General features: G+C 45.2%; 1 protein-coding gene across 1 annotated transcript in view; it reads left to right on the forward strand.

Moving 5' to 3' along the window:
- Positions 1–1,238: 1,238 nt before the first annotated feature.
- Positions 1,239–26,748, forward strand: part of GUCY2F (guanylate cyclase 2F, retinal) — a 48,388-nt gene continuing 22,878 nt past the window's right edge. Inside the window, exons 1-14 of the mRNA XM_076332073.1 lie at positions 1,239–1,977; positions 3,710–4,011; positions 5,613–5,967; positions 10,402–10,486; positions 13,725–13,821; positions 14,611–14,745; positions 15,600–15,680; positions 16,703–16,879; positions 17,798–17,954; positions 20,931–21,080; positions 23,220–23,368; positions 24,621–24,784; positions 25,057–25,249; positions 25,377–25,551. Coding sequence (XP_076188188.1) covers positions 1,239–1,977; positions 3,710–4,011; positions 5,613–5,967; positions 10,402–10,486; positions 13,725–13,821; positions 14,611–14,745; positions 15,600–15,680; positions 16,703–16,879; positions 17,798–17,954; positions 20,931–21,080; positions 23,220–23,368; positions 24,621–24,784; positions 25,057–25,249; positions 25,377–25,551 — 2,959 coding nt within the window. The remainder of the gene's footprint in view (positions 1,978–3,709; positions 4,012–5,612; positions 5,968–10,401; positions 10,487–13,724; positions 13,822–14,610; positions 14,746–15,599; positions 15,681–16,702; positions 16,880–17,797; positions 17,955–20,930; positions 21,081–23,219; positions 23,369–24,620; positions 24,785–25,056; positions 25,250–25,376; positions 25,552–26,748) is intronic.

A 26,748-nucleotide genomic window follows, 5' to 3' on the forward strand; every position in this document is an offset into this window, starting at 1 on the left:
GGTGGGCACCCAAGCGCAATTGCAGGGGAGGCTGACCATTCATCACCTGTCCTTGAGGTGGGACCCACGTCCGAGGACAGCCACTGCCACCGGTGAGAAGCTGCTCAGCTGGTGGGTGGTTCCTTCTGGAGGTCTCTCTCCATAAGGCTAGAGGACTTGCGGGTGCATTGCGGTGCTCTGCGTTGCATGTCTTGGTGGCTGAGGATCCAGGATAAAAATACTTCTCCAGTAATGAACAGGTAAGCTGGTGTAAGGGGCCTGCTATTTTTAGAGCACAAACCTGCTTGGATCAGCAAATTTTCTAAGCCATGGGGCGACACTGCAGATGGCAGGGAGACCGTTGTGGGTTTGCGATTTCTGTGCCTGGCTGTGAAGGGTGAGGCTGTTATTCCAAAAAAACCTTATGGCTCCTGGTCTTTAACCAAGAATATTTTAAGCCAAGAGTGAACACAAAGCTTTTGCCCTGACAGTTATTTAACAGTTCTTTATCTAAATTCAAATCATAATCTGCCTTTTCCCTCATTTTGTGATTACCTGTTTATCGACCTTTCATTTTGCCAGGTTTAAGACACTCTGCCACGAGTTGTCCTTGAAAAACCTTTTCAGAAAGTTTTAAAATCATATGCACATACATATGTATCTCTAAGTATATGTATTTATGGCTCTATATATGTGCGTGTGTATATTTATGTTTGTATGGGCTCTGATTCATATTCAGAACTCCCTGAGGATTTTGGATTGGCAAAAGTTGCTGACCTAGTGCATTTCACCTGTTTATTTTCTTATATGCGTGATTGCCTGTGTGATTTGGGAATTATCCTTCCGAAGAACCAAAACCACAGGTTATGCTTACGCTGCAACCAAAGCAGACTCACTCTTCACCGCCTGGTTTCAGAATATATTGCAAAGCACTTTAAAATGTTTATATAAGTGTGCGTTTAAGGGCTATGGTACGTCTAACGGACGCTGGTTGGACGCTTGTCTGCGTGGCGCAGTGGCTTGTGTGGTGCGCGTCCACGTGCCTGTGCAGGGTTTTGGCACCTCATAGACTTGCACCTTGAGCACTGTTGTGTAATGTGGGCCGACTCAGCTGTATCTACATGCACTGAACAAATACCTATACAGGAAGGCAAATGTAATCTGCTTTTCTTCCAGCAGCTGGTAATGCGCTGCCTGGCTCCCTGAAGAACTCGGCGCAGATCTACCCAATGTCATTTGGGTAATGTCATTGTAAAACAATGTCATTTCTCCTACTGTGTCCTAACAGCTTGTTCTGGGTGCTGTCAAGGCACATTAGATTGCATCAGTTCCACACTGGAAATTCATTCAAGATATTTTTCCGGGCTCTCTGGTGGCTGCTGTTGGGAATAATCCTACTTTGCTCTCCAGCACATTGTTCTGTTTTTAAAATTGGACTGCTCGGACCCTGGAACTGTGACCCCTTCTTTTCCAAAGCCTTTCCCCATGTGGCTGCCAGGTTAGCAGTGGAACGAATAAGCAAAGATCCTTCACTAGATCTTGGCCACAGGCTGGATTACGTGGTCCTGCAAGAAGAATGCAAGACATCAAGAGCTCTGGTTAGATTCATTGACTTTGGAAAATTTTCCTCAGCTTTCATAGGCCCTCTGAACCCTGGCTTCTGTGAGGTGGCTACACTTTTAGGGGAAAACTGGAATAAAGCCATCTTCTCATGGATGTGCATCAATTATAAACTGGATTCCACCATCCACCACCCTACATTTGCAAGGACCCTGCCCTCTCCAACCCGAGTTTTGTTTACAATAATGAAATATTTTTATTGGGCTAATGTTGGCATCATTGCTTCCAACGAAGATATTTGGATGGACACAGCCAACAAGTTAGCAAGTGCACTCAGGAGCCAGGGGCTTCCTGTAAGCATTGTTACATCCGTGCGTAAAGGAGAAAAAGGCATTGAAGACACCTGGAATGAGATTAAAGAAGTTGATGGCATTAGAAGTAAGTGCTTTGAGTCTCATTCCTTTTTTTTTATTTTCTCCAGGGTAGGACTGTATTGTTATCCAATGGGCATAGCTTAGCAAATGAAATTTTGAAGTCATTTAAGCCAAGCAGAATTTTCTCTCTGACCTTAATGGAGCCAGGGCTTCACGTAAAAGAATGTTGGGCATTTTGTATGTGATGGAGATAGGGCAAAAAAGTCTTCTACAACGTGAAAGATTGGGTCCAGATTGTCTGAAAAGGTAATATTTAGTAGATGGGTGTCTGTGCTTGACCCTGTCAAGTATAAAGAGGGGTTTATAGGAAGGTTTTATATTTATGGTGTTTTGGATTATGGATTATCAAAAATCTCATGCTTTGATGCTGTGTCTTTGCTACCTGGGTTCAATGAAGGTATCAGAAGTGAAATCCAGTGTTATACACCACATACTACAGCAGTGGAAGGGCCCTTGTTGATGTACAGCACGTAGTAAAGAATGATCTTTTTTCTCTTGAGAAAATGTGGGAAAAAAGCCATGTTTTTCTGGTTCAGAACCTTGTTGTGAAGTCTGTGATGGAACTCTGATCCTGGATGTACACCTCTGCAGTCAGCACTATGAATCCAGATGAGGATGCATTTTAATGAAGACTTTGATTTTTATACCAAAGACTAACAAGGGTAGCAAGATGTTTTCTAACTTGGAGTTTTACCAGTGCTCAAATCTATGCTTGAGGCCAAATTGACCTTGGGTGGGTTCATCTCGTCACCAACACAGCTCTCCATGTGAGTTAGAGGTGATGGGCTCCTTTCATAACCAATGGAGAGAACCAGTCCTTCTTCAAACATGATTCATCTGACCAGCTTAAGCTCTCTGCTACAGTGTGGGATGAATCACTGCCTAGAAGTACCCGTTTCTTTCCTGTAATTGAGCAACCTGACAATGCTCTTGTTCACTTCAGCTTCTACTTTGCCAAGGATACTTTTTCTCCTAAGGAGAGACCACAGCTACTCTAGAGATCCTGGTCCCTCCTGGTATAGTAGCAGGCAGGTCTTCCTTGCAACTTTCCTTCTCATCATTGCCCTATTTTGCTCCTCTCACTGACTGAGTTTTGAAATGCTGTCTTGGATGAAAGTTGAGGAGTGTTTCCTTTCATGAAGGGCTGGTGAGCACCGCGGAAAACCTGTTAAACAGATACACCTGTATTTCAGATCTCCCCACCAGACATGGGGACACTGGCCCCATGGCATTTTGCAGGCAGACACAGACTCTGGGACAGCCAGGCATCGACCAGGTGTTGCAACACAACACGGTGCCCAGCCTAAAATCTGTATATATGGTGACAGGGTGAACGGGTGGGGCTTGGGCACTGCTAATGACTGTGTGTTGTCTGTCAGCTTAGGGCACAAAAAGGGAAAGCTCATGTCTCTCAGTCAATGACAACAATGACCATGACTACCCATCATGTTTGCCTGTGCCTCGCTTTTGCCAAAATTTCTCTCTACTCCTCCTTCTGTGTGGCTCCAGGAATGGGTAATGCTCACAGCCTCCTTTGCTAGATGTTGCAGACCTCCAGAGGTTGAACAAAATTGGTACAGCTCCCAACTTCCTCAGCACATAACATTGGTGGGGGCCCATTAGAGTCTGATCTGATAGAGCGGTTCAGACAGCTCTTTTATTGGGGGCGAGGGAACTATTTGGTGTTGAAAACCCAAAATGGATTAACAACATTGTCTGCGATCCTTGTGTTTCAGTTATACTCCTGTGCATGCATTCTGTGCTCATTGGAGGGGAGGAACAGGCCACCTTACTCACAAAAGCTCTGGAAATGGGACTAGCAGATGGAAGATACGTCTTTGTTCCATACGACACTTTACTGTACAGTCTTCCTTACCAAAACAACTCATTCAACCTCTTTGATAATGACAGCAAGCTCCAGGAAGCATATGATGCTGTGCTGACTATCACACTGGCATCTGGAGAAAGGACTTTCTATGATGCGTTCAGGGAAGCTCAAGAAAGCGGTGAAATAACCAGGGATTTGGAAGCCACCCAGGTAAATATTCTTTCTCTCAGGCTTTTCTGGGACGTGGTAATGGGAGACATGAGACAAGCAATAGTAATAGAGAAAGTACAGGTGAGAGACAACCCAGACTGCGTGCTTTCATTTTGAGAAAAAGATGGTGAAAGTTGGATGTGGTCTGCATTCGTTTGGAAAGGATATTTCTCCTGAATGTCTGGCAATCTAACTCAGTTAGTTCAACTGCAGGACCGTGCTGCAAATTCAGGAGAAAGGGGTTGTCTCTGAGGCTCTCAGATTTGGTTTGCTACATGCTAACTGCAGTAGGCCCAAGCTGAAGAGGTGTTTCCTAAGGTGGATAAAGTCCGTGGAGCTTTTAAGGCACCAGAATAAGATGTCCACATGCCTGAGAGTTTGGAGGGATGTGACAGACAAACGAAATACCGAATGCTTCTAGAGGGAAATTCTTAAGATCATTGTTGCCTCATTCTTTTCAACACTATAGTCAAAGTTATTCTTTGTCAGCACAATTATCTAGATGTCACCAGTAGCCTATAAAAAACCAAGTCAGTTGTGACCTTGTAAACATTGCAAGAAGAATTGTGGAATCTGTCATACTGGTGTAGAGATGCAGGATTCAGGTGAGCTAATCTTCAAATCTCAAGATGATCTTTCAAAAAAATTATAAGTATTTTTGAGGCATGATTTATCAGATCTGCAGGGATGTCTACTTTAGGAGGAGATGAATCATGCCTTGAAAGTATTCATTTCTTTCCCTTCACTATAATGAAAGCCCAGGTTAAGTATATTAAGGTTGTAGGTGTTGTTGCTGTCATTGTAGGTGTCTACATCTGGTCAACTAATCCCACCACAGATGTCAAATTCTGTAGCTCCCAACAGCACTCCTCATTTTATCATGAGTGTATATGGCTATATATATATATGTATATGGCTATATGTATATGGCTATATGTATATGGCTATAACCTCTCTTCACCTACCAACTGTGAATGACCATATGATTGCAAAAGCCACCATGTGTGTTTTTAGGGGAGGGGACATTTTTAGGTTCCTAAATGAAGTCTGGCACGGAAGGGAGCAATGAGAGGAGAAAAGGCTCTGGTACCCCCGAGAATGAGTTTGCTGTGGCTCTGCTTTGTGGTTTTTATGCCTTAGGAATAAACAATGCTCTGACAGAGAGAACCAATCCTTTGGGCATGACATTTTTCCCACCTGGGTAGGGAGGTGAACTTCTGGCTCTGATCTTCTGTTTGTGGAAGATGTTTTAGCACAGTGCTTTGAGGCAGGCTGTGATAAAATGCCAGCTGAACATCAGGCTCAGGGTCTTGGCTCTTCCCATGATAAAGCAATTTTACATGGTTTTAAAAATATTTTGAAATTGTGTTTTGGGAAGCAACCATAAGAAAAGACAGATATTCGAAGTCACACATATATTGGGTCGATCCAGAGCTACCTTCAGCCTAAGATTCTTCAAACCCATTACTCTGTGAGCCTTAATGCTCAGGTGCCTCAGTTCTTGAGTTTACAGCTTAGCCGGTGGGACATCTTTTGCCACAGATCTCAAACCAGAGGTTGGCAGCAGTATATCCTGACCTCAATTTCTCCTGTATTTTTAGGTTTCTCCACTTTTTGGAACAATCTATGATGCCATTTACTTCATGGCAATGGCTATAGACAGTGCTCGGAGGAAAGGAGTCAGAATCTCAGGAGCTAACATAGCTGAGCACACAAAAAACTTCAGTTTCCCTGGATTCAGTCACCAGGTAGAGACAGACAACTGTGGGAAGGGGCTGAGTGACTACGTGATACTGGACACAGATGGTCATGGGAACCAGCTCTTCCCGACCCACTTGCTGGACATGTCTTCAAACTCTGTGAAGTCCCTAGGCCGGGCCATCCACTTTCCCAGCGGAGGTCCACCCAAGCCAGACCTCAGTTGTTGGTTTGATCCAGATGTTCTCTGCACTGGAGGTAAGAAAGACAAAAAACCAGGGTCAAATGGCATTGGGTCCATGCTTCTTATTTATTTCATCTTTTCGTTTACTCCAGGGGAGAGCACCCCAAAGAGAAAACCCTAAACTCAAGAAATTCATATAAATACGACCAGTCACCATGCTGTTTGTAGTGGGACTCCTATACAGAGATCCCACTATTGATCCACAAGACTCACTTATTGCTTGTTAGGTCAATGAGGTTGTTGCCACTGTTGTGTGCTGGAAAGAATTTTCCAGGTCTAACAGTCAACATGTGCCTATTTTGATAGCAATCAATATATGCCAGAGGCTCCAGCCAGGAGCGTGTCCCTGGCCTTCTGAGGGACAGGGCAGTAAGAGGATTTGCGGTGAAGACAGCCTAAGAGAGCTGCGCAACAGCAGATGCTCTCACCATCTCTCCTGGTTAACCCCAGCTTCTTTACCCAGTTAGCTATGCAGCTTTAAGGATCATCAGAGCTCACCTCATCAAGAAAAGATGATGATCATTACTCAAAATAATTTGGATTACTGTAGTCAACAGAGGTGGTAATTGAAGACTTAGGGGCAGAGATATCTGCGCTGCTTCCTGGGTTTGCAATACTGGGCACTGGTTTTACTTATTATTTTTAAATTGAGGCAACTGTGGTGCAGTTTTAAAGTCCACAGGGAACCCAAAATCTCAGGGCAGGATACCTAGCCTCCACTTGACATATTTACTTATAATACTAAGCATTTACTCCTACTGCTCCAGGATATGACTTAAACAGACAAAATTAACCACATCTACAGAATATTTCATTCAGCAGCTGAGAAAAACATTCCCCTTGGCTTAGCCATAGCTGGTTTAAATCAGTGTCGCTCCATGGAAATTGGAGATACACTGATCTTACAGCAGCTGGCAGCCTATAGAAGAGACAAATATAATGCTACCATAGATCTAATTTTGCACTGCTACTAGGAACTGCATAGCAATTTATCATCCCGTTGCAGCCTATGGAAAAATCCCACTAATTTTTAGAGAGATCAGATTTTATGTTCACACCTTTACAAAAGCATAAAGCTCTAGGCATTTGTCAGTGAAGCGGTAATTTATTATTATTATTATTATTTCAGAGACTGAATTTTATGACAAGAATTAAAGCCAGGCCTCAGTCTGGCTTTTGTATGGAGTTAGGGTTGGAGGGGGGTTGGATCTGAAGCTGCCAGGCTGCTGTGGTTCCTGACCCCAGGTCCACCAGGAGTGGGGCTGAGCAGGCGCACCCAGCACACACACACACACACACACACACAATGCAGACACAGCCAGTCACCGACAGACTCACACATACGGGAGAGCAATGCATTTACAGGCACCACTACCCACAACCAGCGTTGCTGAAACATGGACAACACAAACGGCCTGATCCTGTTCTTACGTACCAGCTAACCAGGCTGCAAGCTCGCTAGCACGTGTCAGAACCCCAGCCCCTGCACACACACAAATGCATCCTCTGGTAGGTGGTCCAGACCTGTAATTCCCCCATAGCCAGGTCCCAAACCCTCTGGTCTCTGCAGGAGCCAGTCTCCAGACTTGTGGTCTCTCATGGGTTGCAGGCTCCAGGACCTCTTATCTTACTCGTTGGTTAGGCTGACTTGAAGTCTGCAAATGTCACACACAGGCAGAATAAAGAGCACCCTCATCCAGGAAAAAAAATCAGGAACAGGGGTTAAGAAGAAGGTAGGACAGATTGTGATGATCAGGTGCAGGGTTTGGCTGGAAAAATGCACAACGTGCTTATGCGTGACCAGTATCCCACGCTTGAGCCTCCCCAACTCACCCCCATCCCTCCCCTTCCCCATTTTTTTCCCTTCCTCTAAACATCCCATAAGAAGTTTCATATACTCCCAAAGTCCCCTTAAAGCGTCCCCTAATGAGTTTAACACAATCCCACAAGTCCCCTCAAGTATGCCGTAAGTTTGCTCTTTCCCATGAGCCCGTGATAACCTTTCTTTCACTTCTGATTAGTTATAAAGTTCTGGTTGAGCTTCCTCAAGCATCCGTCAGTGACATGAGCGCTCTGGTCTTTGCTGTTGCTTTCGCTATCTCCTATTCCTTAGGGTTTGTTTATCTGGGTGTTTATTTTTTACTTCTCTTGTCCTTTTACTGTCTCTTGTTCACCCCAGTGAATTTTGTGCTTCAACTAGCTCTTGCTCTCAGCTTATCAGATGCTGCTTCAGTGAATAAAATTGGGTTTGGATGTTTTCCAACTGTGAAAGAATCCTCATGGCATGATGTGTAACTGTGACCCTGCTTCAAGCAAAGGACATGATCAGGGAGAGACCCTTTGCTATTCCTTGGTTTTCTGCACTGCCTTTCAAGTACCACGCTGCCTTACAGTCCTCTAAAGTATGGTCAAGCACTTTTAGGTTCTAAAATGCAATGGTAATAAGCAAAAGAATTTCTCTGAGGCTCTTTCTCAGAGGAGATTTGTTCAGACAGCAGAGTCTCTGAGGGCTACCTGAGGAAGCTTAGGAGACAGCGCCAGTAAAAAAACCCTGATTGAATGCAGAACACAGCCTTAACAAACTCCACATTATTCCTACCACATTGTGGTCTGGATTACAGATTCTCTCTGAAAATGTTAGAAGGCCATGCAGAGGTGTGAGATGGGACTTTTATACCCCTAGACTTCATCACTGGTTTGTCCAGGAGACATTTGCTCCTTTGCCCAGCAAGAAAACCAACCCATGCCCCTGTGACTGGGTTATTCAAAGCTCATTCTCTCTTTAATAACAAGTTTCCTAGCAGGCAACCACAGCTCCAGAGCACTAGGTCTACTGCAAGTCTGCCTCTCAGCTGATCCAGTCCCTCCTTTTCCATGGATTTAGCATTGTGCAAGACCTTTATGGGGTGTGTTCTGGCTTCACACTCACACTAGTCCTTCTGGAGGGGGGCACATCTTCAGCAGCTCCCTTGCCTCCTAGGGATGAACACTGGGTTGCTGTCACCTGCTCTTACGGGGACTGCAACACTCTGACATTGTCTATGCATGAAGAACAAACCCTGGCCTCCAGGCCAGCTTGGTGTGGCCTTGCTCATTCCTGTATTCAAGGCGAGCACCTCTTGGAGAAAGCTGGCTGTGTCTCCATTGCACTTTGGTAGAGTGAAACCTTGGTCTACATCCACGCTGTCTGCAAGGTGCAGAAACGGGTGTGAAGTATCCACTCTACTGTGCCCGGATTTCTTCTCAGATGGAGGTGTACAGGGCTAGTTCCAGGCTGGAGCATGAAAGCAGAGTGACTCCTTGTATAGAATCATGGTACTACAGAATCACTGAATGGTTTAGGTTGGAAGGAACCTTTAAAGATCATCAAGTCCAACCCCCCTGCCATGGGCAGGGACATCTTTCAATCGATCGGGTTGCTCAAAGCCCCGTCCAACCTGACCTTGAACACTTCCAGGGATGGGGCATCTACAGCTTCCCTGGGCAACCTGTTCCAGTGTATGTGTGAGGACAACCAGGGACTGGGGCCCTGGGCTGAAGCAGAAAGTAAGTCCAAACCCGTCAGGAAAATTTCAGCTAAAATGCTCTGTCTGTTCCTGAAAAGAACACTAATTTTCAAATATTCCTGCAGCTTTCACTGGGAAGCTCTAGGTCTCGGTGTTTGCAAAAAGACCTGTGATTTAGGTGCAGGAGTGACTTAGAATCATGAACCTTTTATCAACCCAAATTCCTCCACGCTTGTTTGTGTTTAAGGATCTCTGAACACAGACAGAATAAAATAGAAATAAACAGATGACAGAAGAGACAGAGACAGCACTTCCCACTGGAATTCAGCTCATCCACTCATGTCAGCTTTCCTTAGCTCTCTAGCAAAGACACTCACGAGCAAAGTATGTGTCTCCAGTACTTTCTCTTGATGGGCCCATCGAGGGAGACATCAGCCTTCTCCTCCTTCTCTTCTGCTCTTTTCAGCATTAGAAATCTGTAGCAGGGAATGAAAAGTCCCAGATGGGCTGGTGACTCACGCTGGCCATCAGTTTGGTACCACATGATAAAGATTATTCAGTGTTTCAGTTCCTGGAGAGAAGAGGGTCAAATGTTCAAAAGTTATGAACTTTGCAGAAGCTGGCTCTAAGACTTAATATTTCCCTGTGAGTCCAGTCTTTATTTACTTGAAGAAAAACTACTTTTCCACTGATCCAGGGCTCTAGGTCTGGTATAGAAAAAAAGTGTGTGGAAATAAATAATTAAAGTAGTTGCAGTCTCATGTAAATAAGGTCAGTAAGTATTTATTCACAAATTAACATTGCATCAAAATTATTTTCTAGCATTCTCCTGGCTGAATATTTGACCTTGTAGTCTAATGGTCTGGTGTTGATATTTTCCATATTATTGCCTAAATCAAAGGGATTTTCTAATTCACTGATTCTTTTCCCCTCTTTGCACAGGGATTGAGCCTACAGTCATGATGTGGGGAGTTATGCTGATATTTGCCCTGGTGCTTGTTGCTGTGGGCCTGGCTTCTCTCATCAGGTGAGAACTGCAGTACGTACCTGATTTGGTGCCACTTTTAGCTTCTGTGGGAGACTTGCACTTTAGCCAGCAGTTTAGACCGTGTGAACACATAGCAGGTTTGATTGTGGCCTTTGCTCTCCAGCCACATATCTCTTCACTTTATTAAGTGATAGTGGCTTGAGCAATGTGGGCATTGGTTCTGCAGTCTCAGGAGCAGCCATTTTACCCTTAATCCGGTCCAGGTTTGGAAGAACATCGCAGTCTGTTGCTGGAAGGATTAGCTGGGTGATGGCTCTGAAGCATTATGAAGGTGACTATCACTTTGGGAGCGCAAAGCATGCCATACAAACCAAGGACAGGAATCTGCTTTGAGAACATCGGGGTGGAGAACAAGTGGGCTGCCATGTTAAATGTCTTTTTCTTACTCCAGATCATTCTTGCCTGGATTTCTGTCCCTAATACAATCATGTTAGCTATGAAGCACCTGGGCTCAGCCTCTTTACTTTCTCCATGTACTAAAGAGAGAGAGAATATCTCTGGAGAGGGTTTGGAGCAATTAATTAGGATACCTCTTTATTACCAAGCTGATTCACTCCCTGTTTTGAACTGGAGTCCAGCTCCCTGGTCATTCGCGTTGCACGGTCTGGGCATGGGATCTTTGGAGCAAATGAAGTAGTCTGCTGGGGAAGGGACAGTTTCCAACAATTGCATAGGTCACACTTGTGTCCTGACTCTATATCCAAGGTGGACATGAGCCAGCATGGACTGGTTGGTCCAGGAGCTATGGGTTGTTCTTTGGCAAGGACGCTATGGCCATAACCTAAGGTAATCTGCTCCAAACAGGCCCTTGGTGTAATCTGTCTCTCATTATTGATGTCTACATGGTACATGACTGAAATTAAACTGAAATTAGACTGGAATTAGAAGGCATATTTACTCAGCAACAATGAGTTCAACAGAGCAGGGTTCCTGGATTTTCCCATCCAGCTTTGCCTCTCAAATCATCCCAAAACATGTTTTTCTCTCCAATCCTGAATCATCCCTCCAAACCCAGATGATATAAGGCCACCCAGCAAGCAACACCCCAAACAGCTCCCCTGCTTATAACACACAGCTGCTTCTGATATCTTATAATTGCAGGCACTGAAGAGGTTGCCTCCATCCACCCGCACTGTAAAACCCTGCTCTATTCCTTGGCCACCAGCCTCTACAATTACGTAAATAAAAGACAATCTTTCTGCCTACTCGTAAGCTGTTCCACAAGTACCAGACTATGCTTGGGAAGGCTCAGTCACAAGTAAAGATGTATGGCCATCTGCAAGGGAAGAAAAAAAGTCTAGCATGACTCAGACAGTGATTTATGTTAGGAAAGGGCATGTCTGGAACTAAATTTAAACCACAGCATGGTCTGAGTTTAAACGTGGGAGCCCTGGTCTTAGCTCTGCCAGGGATCTGCTGCATGACCTTAAATGAGTCACTCTACTCTCTGTGCTTTGCTTTCAGCAGAGGGGTGCTTTCCTCCATGCTTGGGGGAGAGGATGTGATTGACCAAGCAAGGTTTTCAGGTGGGCAGGTGAAAGGTACATAAGTGATGCACTTTTTGCATGAAGATGAGTTGGGTGGCTTGGGACAAAGAGGTTAGAGAAAGATTATAACAAATCACCTCAGGTGATGCCTGTGGTTATGTGGCCAAGGCTCCCTCTGAACTCCAAAAAGCTGTCTGTGCTCTTCTAAAATGCCCAGAGTGGTACATGCAGTGGAAAAGTGAATTGTGGTGATGTATGGATATTTTGTAAAATGGATTCCTTCTACAGTACAGTTGGCAAAAGGCATCCTATTGCCCACCTCATCAGGAAAAGTCTTAGGTGTGTGCAGATCAGACATCTGCTGTAGTGTAAACAAAGTTCCTTAAGCAAAAAAAGTGACATTGAGGGCAATGGGGGACCTTTCCTTTCCCTCCTCTGTTCCGGCTTGATGAGTTTTTGACTGTCTAATAGATATAGTGTGCTTCGTGCTCAGTGTTAGACCTCGATGTCCATTGAAATAGTGGCTTCAAAATGATGGGGTGTGACTTCTGCCTCTTCCCTGAGCCCCTAAGATGGCCATGTGTTGGGTATTAGTGTCAGATGAATCCCAGCTAAAAACTAACAATGAAACTCTGGAATGTTTTGTATTGGTTTGCACGAAGTGGACGTAAGCCTGTTTGAACTACGCCATGAATATGTAGTCCTTGACAGTGCACCGTTTCTTGTGGTCTCTTCTGCCTTGCAAATTCAAGAGACGCTGGGCAAGTAGCAAGATGCAGTCAAGCAACAGATAGTGTCTTTGCTGGTCTGACAACTATGCTGAATTTTCTCTCAGTAAGAGAGAAAGTTCTGTAAATCTGGTAACCTATCAAGGAGTGCAGAGAGTCATCCCTTGGAAAACGGGCAGCAGCATCCTGTGGAGATGCCAGAAGCACATTTGTCCTGTGTTACACAGTGCATGATAGACATCCCATCTGGCTCAGGTCCTGGAAGAAGTAGATCTGAATCAGCACAGTCATCTTCTTGATCTAATTACTCCTGACCAAGAGAAACAGCACTGGTTCAGCAATACTGCTTCCAAGACCTCCACGCTGCATTGCACTACGCTATGCATGCCAAGCTGCTCATCCCCTGTAGCTTTTCCCTCTGTATGAGCTTGCAGTCATTACAAGGGGGTATCTTGCTGTGTGCATCATACTGCACCATGCTACAATGTAGAGACTCAGCCAGCACATTCTGATGATAACTTGTGTCCAGGCAGCTTTTATAAATTTTCCCGTGGTTCGGTTTCAGTCCCTAAAAAAGGCTGGTGTGCCTGAGAACTGTTTGTTCACCAGCCAGATTGGCTGGTCTAATAAAACCTACTATTCTCTCCTAATGGAGAATGATTTGGGATATGAAAAATAAAACCAAGGAAAACAAAGTATGCATTACATACACATCCGATTCATATTTGTAACCAGATTGACTCAAGATGTCTATTTGTGATGAGACCCTTTGAGTTTATAGCTTTTGTAGTCTGTGAATTGGATAACCCTTGACTCGGGGGATTTCAGTCCGAATCAGGGCATCGTGATTTCTCAACTGCTTTCACCCATGTCCATCCCCACTGCCACACCACATGCTGCACTTTCCTAATACTGCAGGGAAGCCAGATGTGGGGGACTCAGAGGTGGTGTAAACTGGTTACCTACCTAAAAATGTTAACTGTGACTCTCCAAATCTTGCAGGCGTAGTATCCTGAACAGCCAGCTATTCAGGGGACCTAACAAGATAATAATGACCTTGGATGACCTCGTTTTCATCAACCCAGACATATATAAAAAGGTAAGTCCTTCCACTCGTGAAAGTAATCTGGTGGGACACTCAAAGACAGGTTTGCTGTGTGGTATTTTCATGAAGCTCTGGGAAGGTTATTCACTTCTCCATGACTCATTTTCCCCTGCATATCAGAAAAATGCCCATATGCTGAGTGGTTTTGAGTCTCAGATTAGATGCACATGCAGTGTCAGAGTTATTACAGTGATGTAAAATAGTACCCTTGGTTGTGTTTATTCTAACAGCCAGGGCTTATTCTTTGTTCTTGAGGTTGGATGGAGTAGCACAGTTCATGTCCATATAACTAAACCGTCTTACACTCTAAAATAAAGTGTCTGCATCCAGACTACCTATTGGGAACCATTCCTGGCCTGTGCTGGCTCCTGCCCAGAGCTGGGGATTTGCCTGGGGGAGTGTTTGGCATAGGCCAGAGCCATGCCCAGGACCATGCCAAAGATCCGGACTGCTCTGGAGCAATCCCTTTGCCTAAGTCACTGGCACAGATATAGGCTTCTTACCTATGCCAGAAGAGAAACTTCCCTGAGATACCTGCCTCATCTGGTGTCTCCCCCGAGCCACAGCATTTCCATCACCTAAAATGCTGCTGTAGTGTTTCAAGGTACTAAACAGGGTCAACCTTATGAGCCTTTTAGAGGTATTCAGAGAGGTGAGTTGGGAAGTTTGGCAGGTTTGGGAGGTTGCTATCATGGATGAAATGTATGGCCTGAAGCAGAGCTGGAATGGAGGTTTACATCCAAAGGTGGTAACTGTCTTGCACCTGCTTTCCTTGCCTTCCAGAGGCCGACCTTGGACAGTCTGACTGATGCAAACAGCGTAGCAGCCAACAGCAGAAGCCTGAAATCCGTAACTCGCTCCTTTTCCTTGAAAAGCGCAGCTGCCACCCATGAAACCTCCAATGTGGCTTTGTATGAGGTAGGTAGGGACCTTGTGCAGCCTCCTCCCACCGCTTCTGTTCACTGAGCTGCTCAAGAGGAGAAAGCCTTGGGCTGCAGTAAAGTATATCCCAAGATGTGAATACTGCTGACAGACCCTGAGGGTAAAAATAAGTTACTCCCAAGCAGGGACTTACCAGCGTTTAAGGTGACTCTACCCCAACCCTCACCCTGACACTTGGAGTCGTGCAGGGTGGTGGTATTCGACATCCCAATGTAGTGTTGCTGGGTCTGGTCCCTGTTAGAGATGTCACCACCTAAAGGCACTGTGAAGAACCTTTCTTACAAGACAGGGCCTTTAGATGGTGACATACCTAATAAGGACCTTTCTTACAAGACTGGACCCAAATACACAGAATAAAGGCTATCAGATTGTCCTTTGTGCTAATAGGACCGTATGGAGTTTAGGGAGAGGCAAGGGCCAAGAAAACTCACCCCATCCATTAGTTCTTTCCTAAAAATACAGCTTTTTGAAAAAATGACATGACAATTTTTCCTGAAAAGGAGCAAAATAAACTGGATCATAAATGCCAGAGAAAAGCTTTGGACAGAGTTACTTTCCTTTTTAATCCATTTATCATTGTTTATCAGATACTTATACACCTTCCAGGTATGAAGTTCTGATCCAGGTGAAGGTCCTGCCTCACCCCATTTTTTTGAAGGTTTCCTGGGGATATTTTTATTTGGGTGCAATATAGAAAGAATCTGCTGCCGAGAACATTGAAAATCCCCAGCCACTTTCAAAGTCAAGGATCTGCAATTCAGACCTAGGTCCCAATGCTAGCTGTCGCTCAGAGATCTGCTCTATCATTCACCCACCTGTATTGTGAACAGGGAGACTGGGTGTGGCTGAAAAAATTTGAGACGGGAGCAGTTCACAATCTGCGGCAAAGCTCCACCAGCGTCTTGAGGAAGGTAGGAACAGAGGATGGGCATGTGGAGGGAAGGTTGCTCGGGGGATCTTTGTGACTGCAGGGTATTTTTATTCTCCTTGTCTCCTGTTTATCCATTGAATCATGCGCCATGGCTGTCAATGAGTCTTGCCTGGTGAGATCTGGTGGAATGGACCACGCACGATTGCATCTGACAAACTTACCAATGATCCACGCGTCAGAGTCAGCAGCTTGCAAAACCCCACCCTGGACCTGGCACTTCAAAGCTGGTGCAAAGCTGAATGTACAATGAGTCCTCTGAGTGGCCTTGTCTACAAAGGCAGAGTGGTTTGGAGGAAACCACCCCTGCCTGTGTCAGGGCAGGATGATGCACTGGTAGCTATTTTCATGTGTTATTCGTTGACTGCCTAACAGTGTGGCGCAGACACGGTTATGCATTTCTCTGGGATTTGCTCTGTGTCTCCAGCTAAGATGCCTGTCAGAAGTTTACTTTTAGCCTTCAATTTTATTATTGTTCCTCAATGACAAGGAAACACATTTATTTTCCAAATTCAAGGCCATTAGTTGTTGGCAGCTACTGCTAACATAGGAGTGGCATTTTTATGCATATAAATATAACAAATTTACCAGGGCATGTCTCCAGAGGCACCATTGATGGATGACTTTGGATCCTCCAGGCATGGTATTGCTTTCCAGATCAGACCAGAGCTGGAGCAAGACTCCACATGCTGAACTCAATTTACCCAAGCCCATTTTGTCCTAGTGAAAGATCCAATCCAGCTTGTCTAAAGAAAAACAACTTTCTGTTCAGTTTGCTTTTGCTATCTTGCTTTCTTTGTCTTAATGGATAGATGAAGAAAAGCAAAGCTTAAAAAGAGTGTAGGGTAGCTGAAAGCAAGCAGCAAAAAGGTTGTTTGCTTCCCCATCCTTGTGTGAAAGACTGTTTGGGAGTACAGAAATGGTAAGGACATCTAATGATAGAAAGAAGCTGCTGAGCAGCTGTCTGGCTGACTTGGTCTCTTGTGATTCACTGTTTTGTTTCAGATGAAAGGTCTGCGTCATGAAAATGTGAATCTGTTCCTGGGCTTTTTCTCTGACTGTGGCATCTTTGCCATAGTGATGGAGTACTGCTCCCGAGGAAGCCTGGAGGACTTGCTGAGAAGTGAAGATATGAAACTGGATTGGATGTTCAAGTCCTCTCTCTTGATGGATCTAATTAAAGTAAATCCATTGCTCCTGCTGAGGCATGACCTGCATGTGACTTTATATTGACATAGCTATTTCATCCAGGACTTTGGGATTTTTATAGTAATGCAGGGAAAACCAATGTGAATGTAATTATACCGGTACACAGGGTCTTCTAACGGAGACCTCTTATTCCTGTTTTGTTACCATCTGAGAGAAGCACTATTCGGGTAACAGGACTATATCCGTGCAGCAGGATGAGAGGTTAAAACTACACATCAGGCTAGAACTGATGACCTAGGACAATGAATTTGGTGACAAATTCCTGCTTTCCAAAGGCCCTTTCTTGTCATAAATCAGAAATGCATCCACCATAGAACCAAACCGTAGACATCCCCTGTCGCAGGATGGCTACACGTATGGTCACTTTAGAAGAGTGTTCACGCATTTCAAATCATGTCCCATGTGTTTTCATCCCCTAACGGTGAACTACCAATCTGGGACAGGTGGCCTACAGAGGGTAGACTGCCAGAACCATTCTTACAGCCCATGATCCACCTTCTGATCCTCCTTGAGGGAGCTGGGTAAGAGCATCCAGCTCTTAATGGCTTCCCTTGACCTAACCATTGGGTACCACCTGTGCCCACCTTTTTAACCTTGTTTAAAAGTACAACTTCCGAGTGCAATGAGTCCTAGGGCTACAGAGGGAGGCATCTGTTCCTGAAGCTGCCAGTCCTTTCCAGTATTACTTTAGGGTGCAGCTAACCTAATTATTGTTCCTAATCCATTCCTGAACTTTTCCCATAGTTTCTTGCGTTGATCAGGACTGCATTCGACATAGAGTCAATGCTGTATCTGATGCCATCTAAGGTGACAATTTGGCTTGGTGTCTCTGAATGCTGATGGATAATATAATTCTTAAGGAACAGCCTCAATCTTTTCTGTGTTTCATAGGGAATTAGATATTTGCACCACCAAGATTTTGCTCATGGACGTCTCAAGTCTCGTAACTGTGTTGTGGATGGCCGGTTTGTGCTGAAGATCACTGACTATGGTTATAATGAACTCTTAGAAGCACAGAAATGCCTGTATACTCAGCCACCCCCAGAAGGTAGGTGCCATAAGGAAAAATTTTTTAGGAAATATTTCATAGAATCATAGAACAGTTTGGGTTGGAAGGGACCTCTAAAGGTCATCTAGTCCAACCCCCCTGCCATGGGCAGGGACATCTTCAACTAGAGCAGGTTGCTCAGAGCCCCGTCCAGCCTGACCTGGAATGTTTCCAGGGATGGGGCATCCACCACCTCTCTGGGCAACCTGGGCCAGTGTCTCACCACCCTCAGCGTAAAACATTTCTTCCTTAGATCTAGTCTAAATCTACTCCCCTTTAGTTTAAAGCCATTCCCCCTTGTCCTGTCGCAACAGGCCCTGCTAAAAAGTCTGTCCCCATCTTTCTTATCAGCCCCCTTTAAGTACTGACAGGCTGCAGTAAGGTCTCCCCGGAGCCTTCTCTTCTCCAGGCTGAACAACCCCAACTCTCTCAGCCTTTCTCCATAGCAGAGGTGTTCCATCCCCCTGATCATTTCTGTGACCCTCCTCTGGACCCGCTCCAACAGGTCCGTGTCTTTCTTCTGCTGAGGGCTCCAGAGCTGGACGCAGTGCTCCAGGGGGGGTCTCACCAGAGCAGAGCAGAGGGGCAGAATCCCCTCCCTCGACCTGCTGGCCACGCTGCTTTGGATGCAGCCCAGGATATGATTGGCCTTCTGGGCTGCGAGCGCACATTGCCGGCTCGTGTCCAGCTTTTCATCCCCCAGTACCCCCAAGTCCTTCTCGGCAGGGCTGCTCTCCATCCCTTCATCCCCCAGCCTGTAGTGATACCGGGGGTTGCCCCGACCCAGGGGCAGGACCTTGCCCTTGGCCTTGTTGAACCTCATGAGGTTCACACAGGCCCACTTCTGGAGCTTGTCCAGGTCCCTCTGGATGGCATCCCGTCCCTCTGGCGTGTTGACCGCACCACTCAGCTTGGTGTCATCTGCAAACTTGCTGAGGGTGCACTCGATCCCACTGTCTGTGTCATTGATGAAGATATTAAACAGTACCGGTCCCAATACGGACCCCTGCGGGACGCCACTCATCACCAACCTCCATCTGGACATTGAGCCGTTGACCACTGCCCTCTGGATGGGACCATCCAACCAATTCCTCACCCACCGGACAGTCCACCCATCAAATCCATCCCTCTCCAGTTGAGAGAGAAGGATGTTGTGGGGGACCGTGTCAAAGGCCTTACAGAGGTCCAGACAGACGACACCTGTAGCCCTTCCCGTGTCCACTGATGTAGTCACTCCATCATAGAAGGCCACTAGGTTGGTCAGGCAGGACTTGCCCTTGGTGAAGCCATGCTGGCTGTCTCGAATCACCTCCCTGTCCTCCCTGTGCCTTAGCATAGCTTCCAGGAGGATCTGTTCCATGATCTTCCCAGGCACAGAGGTGAGACTGACTGGCCTGGAGTTCCCTGGGTCTTCCTTTCTTCCCTTTTTAAAAATGGGGGTTATGTTTCCCCTTTTCCAGTCAGTGGGAACTTCACCGGACTGCCACCACTTCCCAAATACGATGGATAGCGGCTTAGCAACTTCATCTGCCAGTTCCCTCAGGACCCGCGGATGGATCTCATCGGGTCCCATGGACTTGGGCACCTTCAGGTGCCTTAGATGGTCTCGAACCTGATGTTCTCCCACAGTGGGCAGCTCTTCATTCTCCCAGTCCCTGCCTTTGCCTTCTGCGGCTTGGGTGGTGAGGCTTGGGCACTTGCTGGTGAAAACCAAGGCAAAAAAGTCATTGAGTACCTCCGCCTTCTCCGTGTCCCGGGTAATCAGGTCTCCCGTTTCGTTCCGGAATTTGTCCATTGATTTAACAGATGCTTGTCCTAATGCAATTGCAGGCCAGTGGATTGAATCCATAGGATTTATGTGCTCAGTCTCACGACTTCTAGTTACCTCTATACCATGCATTGTTACAGGAAAAGATAAGCAAAGTTTTTTCAGACTTCCTGAAAGTGAATAGCAGAGTGTCATGGTAAGGAAAAAAGATTTTATTGTAAGCAAGTATTTGTCGTAGTTGGAGAAGGATTTAAGTGCCCCTGAAATCTGATCAATCCTGAATTTCTGTCACTGGTGAAATTGGCTTCACATCCTTAGCCCCAGCCCTATATTTGAAGTTTTAGGTTAACCTGAATGTAAAGAGCCTTGTTTTGTAAAACTAAGCCATGTGAAACACAAGATGATACAGGTGTCTTTGCAACAGGTCCTCTACAGGCCAGTCACCAGAGGCTGCCATATGACATTCCCACCACTTAGGGACAGCATCTCGTGGGACCAGGTTTGGAGACCTTGACAGGATTCCTTTCACCTGGCCATTGCCTTGGGGTTCCTCTGGTATCCCAGTTTATTCTTGAAACCTGGTTTCGAGTAGTACGTAGTGTTTTGATCCCTCTGTCACAGGATTTGGTTCTTACACATTTCTAGTGTCTCAGATAGGGCAGTTGCCAGAAGGCGATCTTCTCCTCCCTTGCAAAAGTTATATATATGGCAGTAGCTGAAACGTTCCTTATTCCCGTTACTCAGAATGCACAGTTACCAGGGTAACAATATCCCGGTTTGAAGAAGAGTCATTTCTTGATGAGGCTGGGTATGTTTTACAACTGTGTCTTTTGTCACTTGAACTATTGGATAACAAAGACTAACTGTATTTCAAACTGCCACAAACTGCTTTCACAGAAACTACATTCATCTAAGAAGAACTACAGAATATATTTACTGGTCAAGGTTGGTGTTTTAGCATGTAAATTGTTGGTATAGCAAAATTTTTTTAAAAGGGAGAGTGAAATTTAGAAAATTAAATTTTTTTGCCAGGATGGAAGTTTAATATTTCTAACACATCACAAGAAATAAAAGACTTGATGCAGTAAATAATGAAGTATGTTCCAACCTTTCCTCAAATGACTGAAAATAAATGTGTTAATTTAAGCACTTGATTTGCGATAGTCTGAGCTCAAGTGTAAGAAATGTGATGCTTTTGGTGTTTTTAGAATTGCTCTGGACAGCTCCTGAGTTACTGAGAGACCCAGACATGCACAGAAAAGGCACGTTCAAAGGGGACATTTACAGCTTCGCTATCATCCTACAAGAAGTGATTGTTCGGGGTCCTCCATACTGCATGTCAGAACTCTCAGCTGAAGGTAGGCAACTATTTCAGTACATTTTTAAGGCTTTACACAGAGCGCTCAAAAAACATCTGGCCAAGCCCCTTGGGTAAAACTTTAGTATGGAAATAATGTCCCAATCTCATGACCTTTCTCAGTGACAAAAGGCTGTTTTCAACAAAACAGCCATAATAAACGTCAAAATGTGTAGTTCCGATCTCAGCCGCGGTACGTGACTCATCACTGCTATCAATGGGTTTGGAGCTCTGGGTGCCCCCCGAGATGCTTCAGAGCTGGCCAGCAGTCGGACCCCCGCAGCACCTCCACTCCCCTGTCAAAACTTTGACTTTCCATCACGGTGTGGGGTGAAATCTGATGGCAGAATTTCCCATAGCTTGGAAACTCCTTTGCTTCCCACTCATTGGCCCTTTTTGGTATGTCGTGGGGGTTAAGGTTTTTGAACTGGACCCCTTACTAGCATCCTGTTTTGCCCATCTGCCCATCTATTTTTCCTTAATTACTTCCCCATTTAAAGAGGTTCTCTCTTCAGCAGAGATCAGTGATACATCATGACCCCGCTGACATATAGAAGGTGGCTTGTATCAGAAATAACAAATAGGTGAACTCCTTAGGAACTGCTCACGGTGTAACTCTCATTAGTTCAAACTGTGCTGTCCGTGCATAGGTAGAGCAAACACACTGCAGTCGGGGTCAGGTCACAAGTAACTTGAACAGGGAGGGGGTGAGAACAGTCGAAAAAGAGCTGATTTCGGTGAAAGGCCATTCTCAACACGTTTTAAGCTGGACAGTCACCAAGTGGGGTTATGGCCATTCAGCATCTGCCCATTCAGCGCCTGGAAAAATGGGGCCCTGACCTTGCTGCGCCCCAAGCTGCTGCAACAATGCAATGACAATGGTGATTATGATGCAACATGCTCTGTAATTCAGAGCTGGACCTATGATGTAGCCTATGATGTAATTAACAGGTGTCCCCCCACCTAGTCCCCATGGGGAACCTCCAGCAAATGTTGTATGTAGTGCACTCCAGTTTCCTGACCTGATAAAATGATGAATTTCTACTCATTGCGTCCTAATCCTCAAGGAGCTTTCACTCATGGCGTGAACTTTAAAACCGTCTGGGGAAGGCATTTCCCCTTGGCTGCCCCTGGAAATATTTGGGCCAGGTTTGTTTAGTTCATTTGGTGGAGAATGGTGGGATGACCCAACGAGCTTTAAAGTAAACTGTCAACACTGAAAAGCCTTGGGTACTCATGGTAACAGATGTGGAAATGCAGGGCTCCTGCCAGAAAGAGGGTGGTTTTCACTGCATTTGACTGCTCTGCGCTACGCAAAACGAAACCTTCAAATACAATTACTTTGGTTTTTTTTTTTTTTAAACAGGAAGATATCATTCTAGCTTACAAAAAACACATTTCCTCCAGGATATTCTTACTAAGAAAAACCTAAATTGCAGTCAGGGTTGGGTTCAGACATCACACTCCCCCATCCGTGCTTCAGCTGTCAACAAAACCTGCAGCTCCGCTCCTTTGCTGTAGTGCTGTTTTATCTAAAAACCGCAGATTCAAGGACTGACTTCTCAGGGTCTGAAAGCCCAAGACCAGTTCCTTATTAGTCCTATTTCACCTCTGGATAGGGAGTCACTTCCCAGACGTTGTTTTGAACCCAAACTCTCCCCCTTAAAATACTTTCCACTGTCTCCATTCCCATCAACCTCCTATGTACTGGTTCCCAGTTAACGATGAAGCGTCAGAGGCCGGTATCCTTCCTGTCTGGGCTCGGCCATAACCCTCTGCTCCCTCAGAGGACTGCAGATCCTAATGGAGAGAATCAGAGGCAATTTCATTAAATACAAGCCTGCAGGCTCACACATCCATCTGTCACACAACCTTCCCCCATTCAGCCACTTTATTGCTCATAACCTGGTTCTCCGGGGACAGGAAGGCAGATGAATCTCTTATCTTTTAAATAATCCAAGGGATTCCGAGCAGAGGAAAGCAGAAACCCCCAGCTTCATTTGACACAGCCGTTGGGTGGTGAGGAATAACCGTGATGGCTGAAGGAGCGAGCAAGGGACAGGTGAAGAAGTCCATGTCCTTTGTCCCCACCAAGACCCTCCATCTCACAGTGTGCTTCCCATTCTTCTCTTTGTCACAGAAATTATAAAGAAAGTGAAGAAGCCCCCTCCCCTCTGCCGCCCAAACGTAGCTCCTGAGTTGGCCCCCCTGGAGTGCATCCAGGTAATGAAGCAATGCTGGGGTGAAGCCCCCGAACGACGCCCAACCTTTGAGGAGGTATTTCTTAAGGTCGGTGAATAAAGCAGCAGGTGCAATCCTTTGTTTGCACTTGGCAGGAAAGTGTGTTTGTTTTCTTTAAGTGAGCCCTTAAATAATGATTGAAGAAGTCCCAGAGCTCTAGTCTTGCCTTTGCTATTGGATTATTTTATGGTTCATGTTGTCTGGCTTACACTTTGTCCTGAACTTGGGCTGCCATGGCACCACCACGTGGGGTGTGAAGCAGGCTGGGCTTAGGCTTGGCGACTTCACATTTGCAGTGTACCTGCGGGGATGGTCTCATGGAGATCAAAGATCTGTAAATTATGATAGCACCTTCAGATCGATATGTTTTTTGATCTTCTAAAGTATTTAAAAGGTGATTAATTCAAAAGGAAAATTCACCAAAGGCTGTTAAACACAAAGATGCAATGGTTGGCATAGGAGGTCTCTGAACTGCAGATTGGTGGAGGCTGGGAGCATATCCCAAGGAAATATAACTGTACCTGAGCCCTGTTTGAACAGCTTTCCCAGACGTCTGTTACCGGCCAGTCTCATGGACAGGTACTGGCAAAATAAACCCCTTGTCTGATCCAGCAGTACTGTTCCTATGTTCTTATAAGGTCGAACTAGGTAAACCAATATCCATAATTTTCACCTTTCAGTTCTATGAAACTGTGAATAATGTTACACCCATGTGGCTCCACTGTTGAGTTTAAGGCAGCTTCTGAAGCCACAGATTATCCAAATGGTCCAGAGGCTCAGCTTCAGGTCAAGAGGAGAAAGCACAACTCAATGAGGAGTTGGGGACGGAAGGTGGCAGTACACATACATGCCAGTGTGCAAAGGTGGATTTAAGACCAGTAATACTTAAGCTGGTTGTTAAGTGTTGCTAATGCCCTGAAATTTGCACCTCTGAATGCAAAGGGCTGCAAGTTTCCCTAAAGGTTAGTCATGGGATAAATGAGGATGCAAATCTGCAGCATGATAGGACTCCATAACAACTCACATACCTGTTGTCATCTCGTGGAAGGCAGTGTTTCACTTAACCCTCACTGAAAGTTCATAGCGGAGCAACACGCTCCTGGGCAGCTTCCATAGTTATTGATGCAAATTCACCCTCTAGTTTGCCTTTCTCCTTCATTGTTGAACTCTTGCCACTGACAAAGCCAGCCTTTGGCATTGTCCCTTTAAAATAAGTGTTTGCTTTTTGTTCCTTTCCAAACTTAGAGTGCTACAATGGTGTAATGAGATGGAGAAATAACTCTCCAGTTTGATTTTCCAGTTCAAAACCATCAACAAAGGGAAAAAGACCAATATCATTGACTCAATGCTCAGGATGCTTGAGCAGTATTCGAGCAACCTGGAAGATTTAATTAGGGAGCGGACTGAAGAGCTAGAGATTGAAAAACAGAAGACAGACAAACTACTGTCACAGATGCTCCCCCCGTAAGTACTGGTACTTTATATGGTAAAAAAACCCCATAGCTAGAGTGGACAAAAGAGTTCCCCAGAAGTAAGCAAGATTGCAGAGCTGACTGCCAACTTTGGCAAGCACCTTCCAACCAAAGTAAGAAACTTTAATCAATGTTACAGCCATATAGAACCTTCTATTTAGTGGAAGATCTTTTGAGCACAGTAGGACAATAGTGTCTGAGCTCTTGGGCATGTACCACAAAAGGATTTGTGCCCCGTCATCTTTGCTTGCGTTGTTATTTCAGATCAGTGGCAGAAGCCCTCAAGACTGGTGGCACTGTGGAGCCAGAGTATTTTGACCAGGTGACCATCTACTTCAGCGACATCGTGGGCTTCACAACCATTTCAGCCCTCAGTGAACCCATTGAAGTAGTTGACCTTCTGAATGACCTTTACACGCTGTTTGATGCTGTTCTTGGAAACCATGATGTTTACAAGGTGAGGAGTACCTGGGCATGAGGATCAAACTGTCTGTAGGTCAGCCACTCTTGTAGTTTTATTCTACGACTCTTTTCCATCTTTTTCAATTCATTTATTTATTTTTTAATGTAATGGTATTTGCTAGGTGGAGACAATTGGTGATGCCTACATGGTTGCCTCAGGGCTTCCAAAACGGAACGGAAACAAGCACGCGGCTGAGATAGCCAACATGTCCCTGGACATCCTCAGCTCGGTGGGAACATTCAAAATGAGACACATGCCAGAGATCCCCCTCAGGTTACGAATCGGGCTGCACACAGGTAGGCAGCGGCACTCACCTGCGCCTGAACATCAAAGAACTCCTTTGCAATTGTATTTCCAGCTTTGAATGCTTTCTCCCTGCCTGCCCCAAAACAAGCACCCTTGGAAGATGCTTTAAAATCTTCCATAGCGACAAAGGCATTAAAATGGAAACACAAACCCCAAGGAGGAAAATGGCTTAGTATCGTTTGGGGGAGAAATTGTGTATTCTGTCGCAGTCAGGAACTACATCAGGCATGTTAGTCACAAGGGTCTCGTTGTAAGGGTGGCTCTTTGATGTGCCATAGGATCTTCTCCGGTTTGATATGGAGACATCCAGTGATGTCTTTGTAACTCTGTTCTGAAATGAAAAAGCACAGAAAAACAGGCATATAGAGTGAAAGAATGAAAATGTTGGGGAGATTCATTGCAGGTAGGACATAACTGGAAGAATATGTGATACAGCTATTAAGAAAAAGTTATGTTATAAAGAAAGTAAATTATCTCTAATGTAGAAATCATAATCTCTTCAATGAACAGAAAAGTGGCTTGTTTAAAAATAAAAGAGGAAGTTCTTTTTTTTATACAAAGTGTAATTAAGCTCCAAAACAAAACAAAAAGACCCAGTAGGACTGCAGTCATATAAGCGAAAGTATGACTGGGATTTTAAATGGAGGAAAAGACATCTGCTGTTATCATAGAATCAATATTTTTAGAAGAGATATGAACCTTCCTAATTTTGTACAGTAGTCATCCGTTTTTCCCAGCTGTTCGTCACCAGACTTCTTGTGTCTTCCTCTAAAGCACCAGGTACTGCCCATTGTGGGAAGCCAAACAATGAATAAGATTGTCCGGAGTCTCACCCAGTATTACGGGGGTTTTTATCCTTCTGCCTGTCTGATAATGCCCACATTTTTGCAGCTTTGGCATGCCCGTGTTTTACAGAAGTCAATATGCCGGTCCCTGTTGTACACATTGGAAAACAAGAGCAGAGAAAAGGAAGTATCCCACCCAGAATATCCCAAGAACAGGGCTGTGACTTGAGCAGAGCTAAAACCAATATTTCATATCTCCTAGATCATATAAGTTCTTCTTTCGGGTTTGTCTCTGAAAACTCTTCTCCCTGTTGTTTTCTTTGCAGTTCAGGGGTCTTAGCTGGCCCTTCACAGAAGTCTAAAGCGTTAAGGAACGATTGCAGGAGCACTGTGGGGTTTATA

The sequence above is a fragment of the Aptenodytes patagonicus genome, chromosome 1, assembly GCF_965638725.1.
Source record: "Aptenodytes patagonicus chromosome 1, bAptPat1.pri.cur, whole genome shotgun sequence".
Taxonomy (NCBI): Eukaryota; Metazoa; Chordata; class Aves; order Sphenisciformes; family Spheniscidae; genus Aptenodytes; species Aptenodytes patagonicus.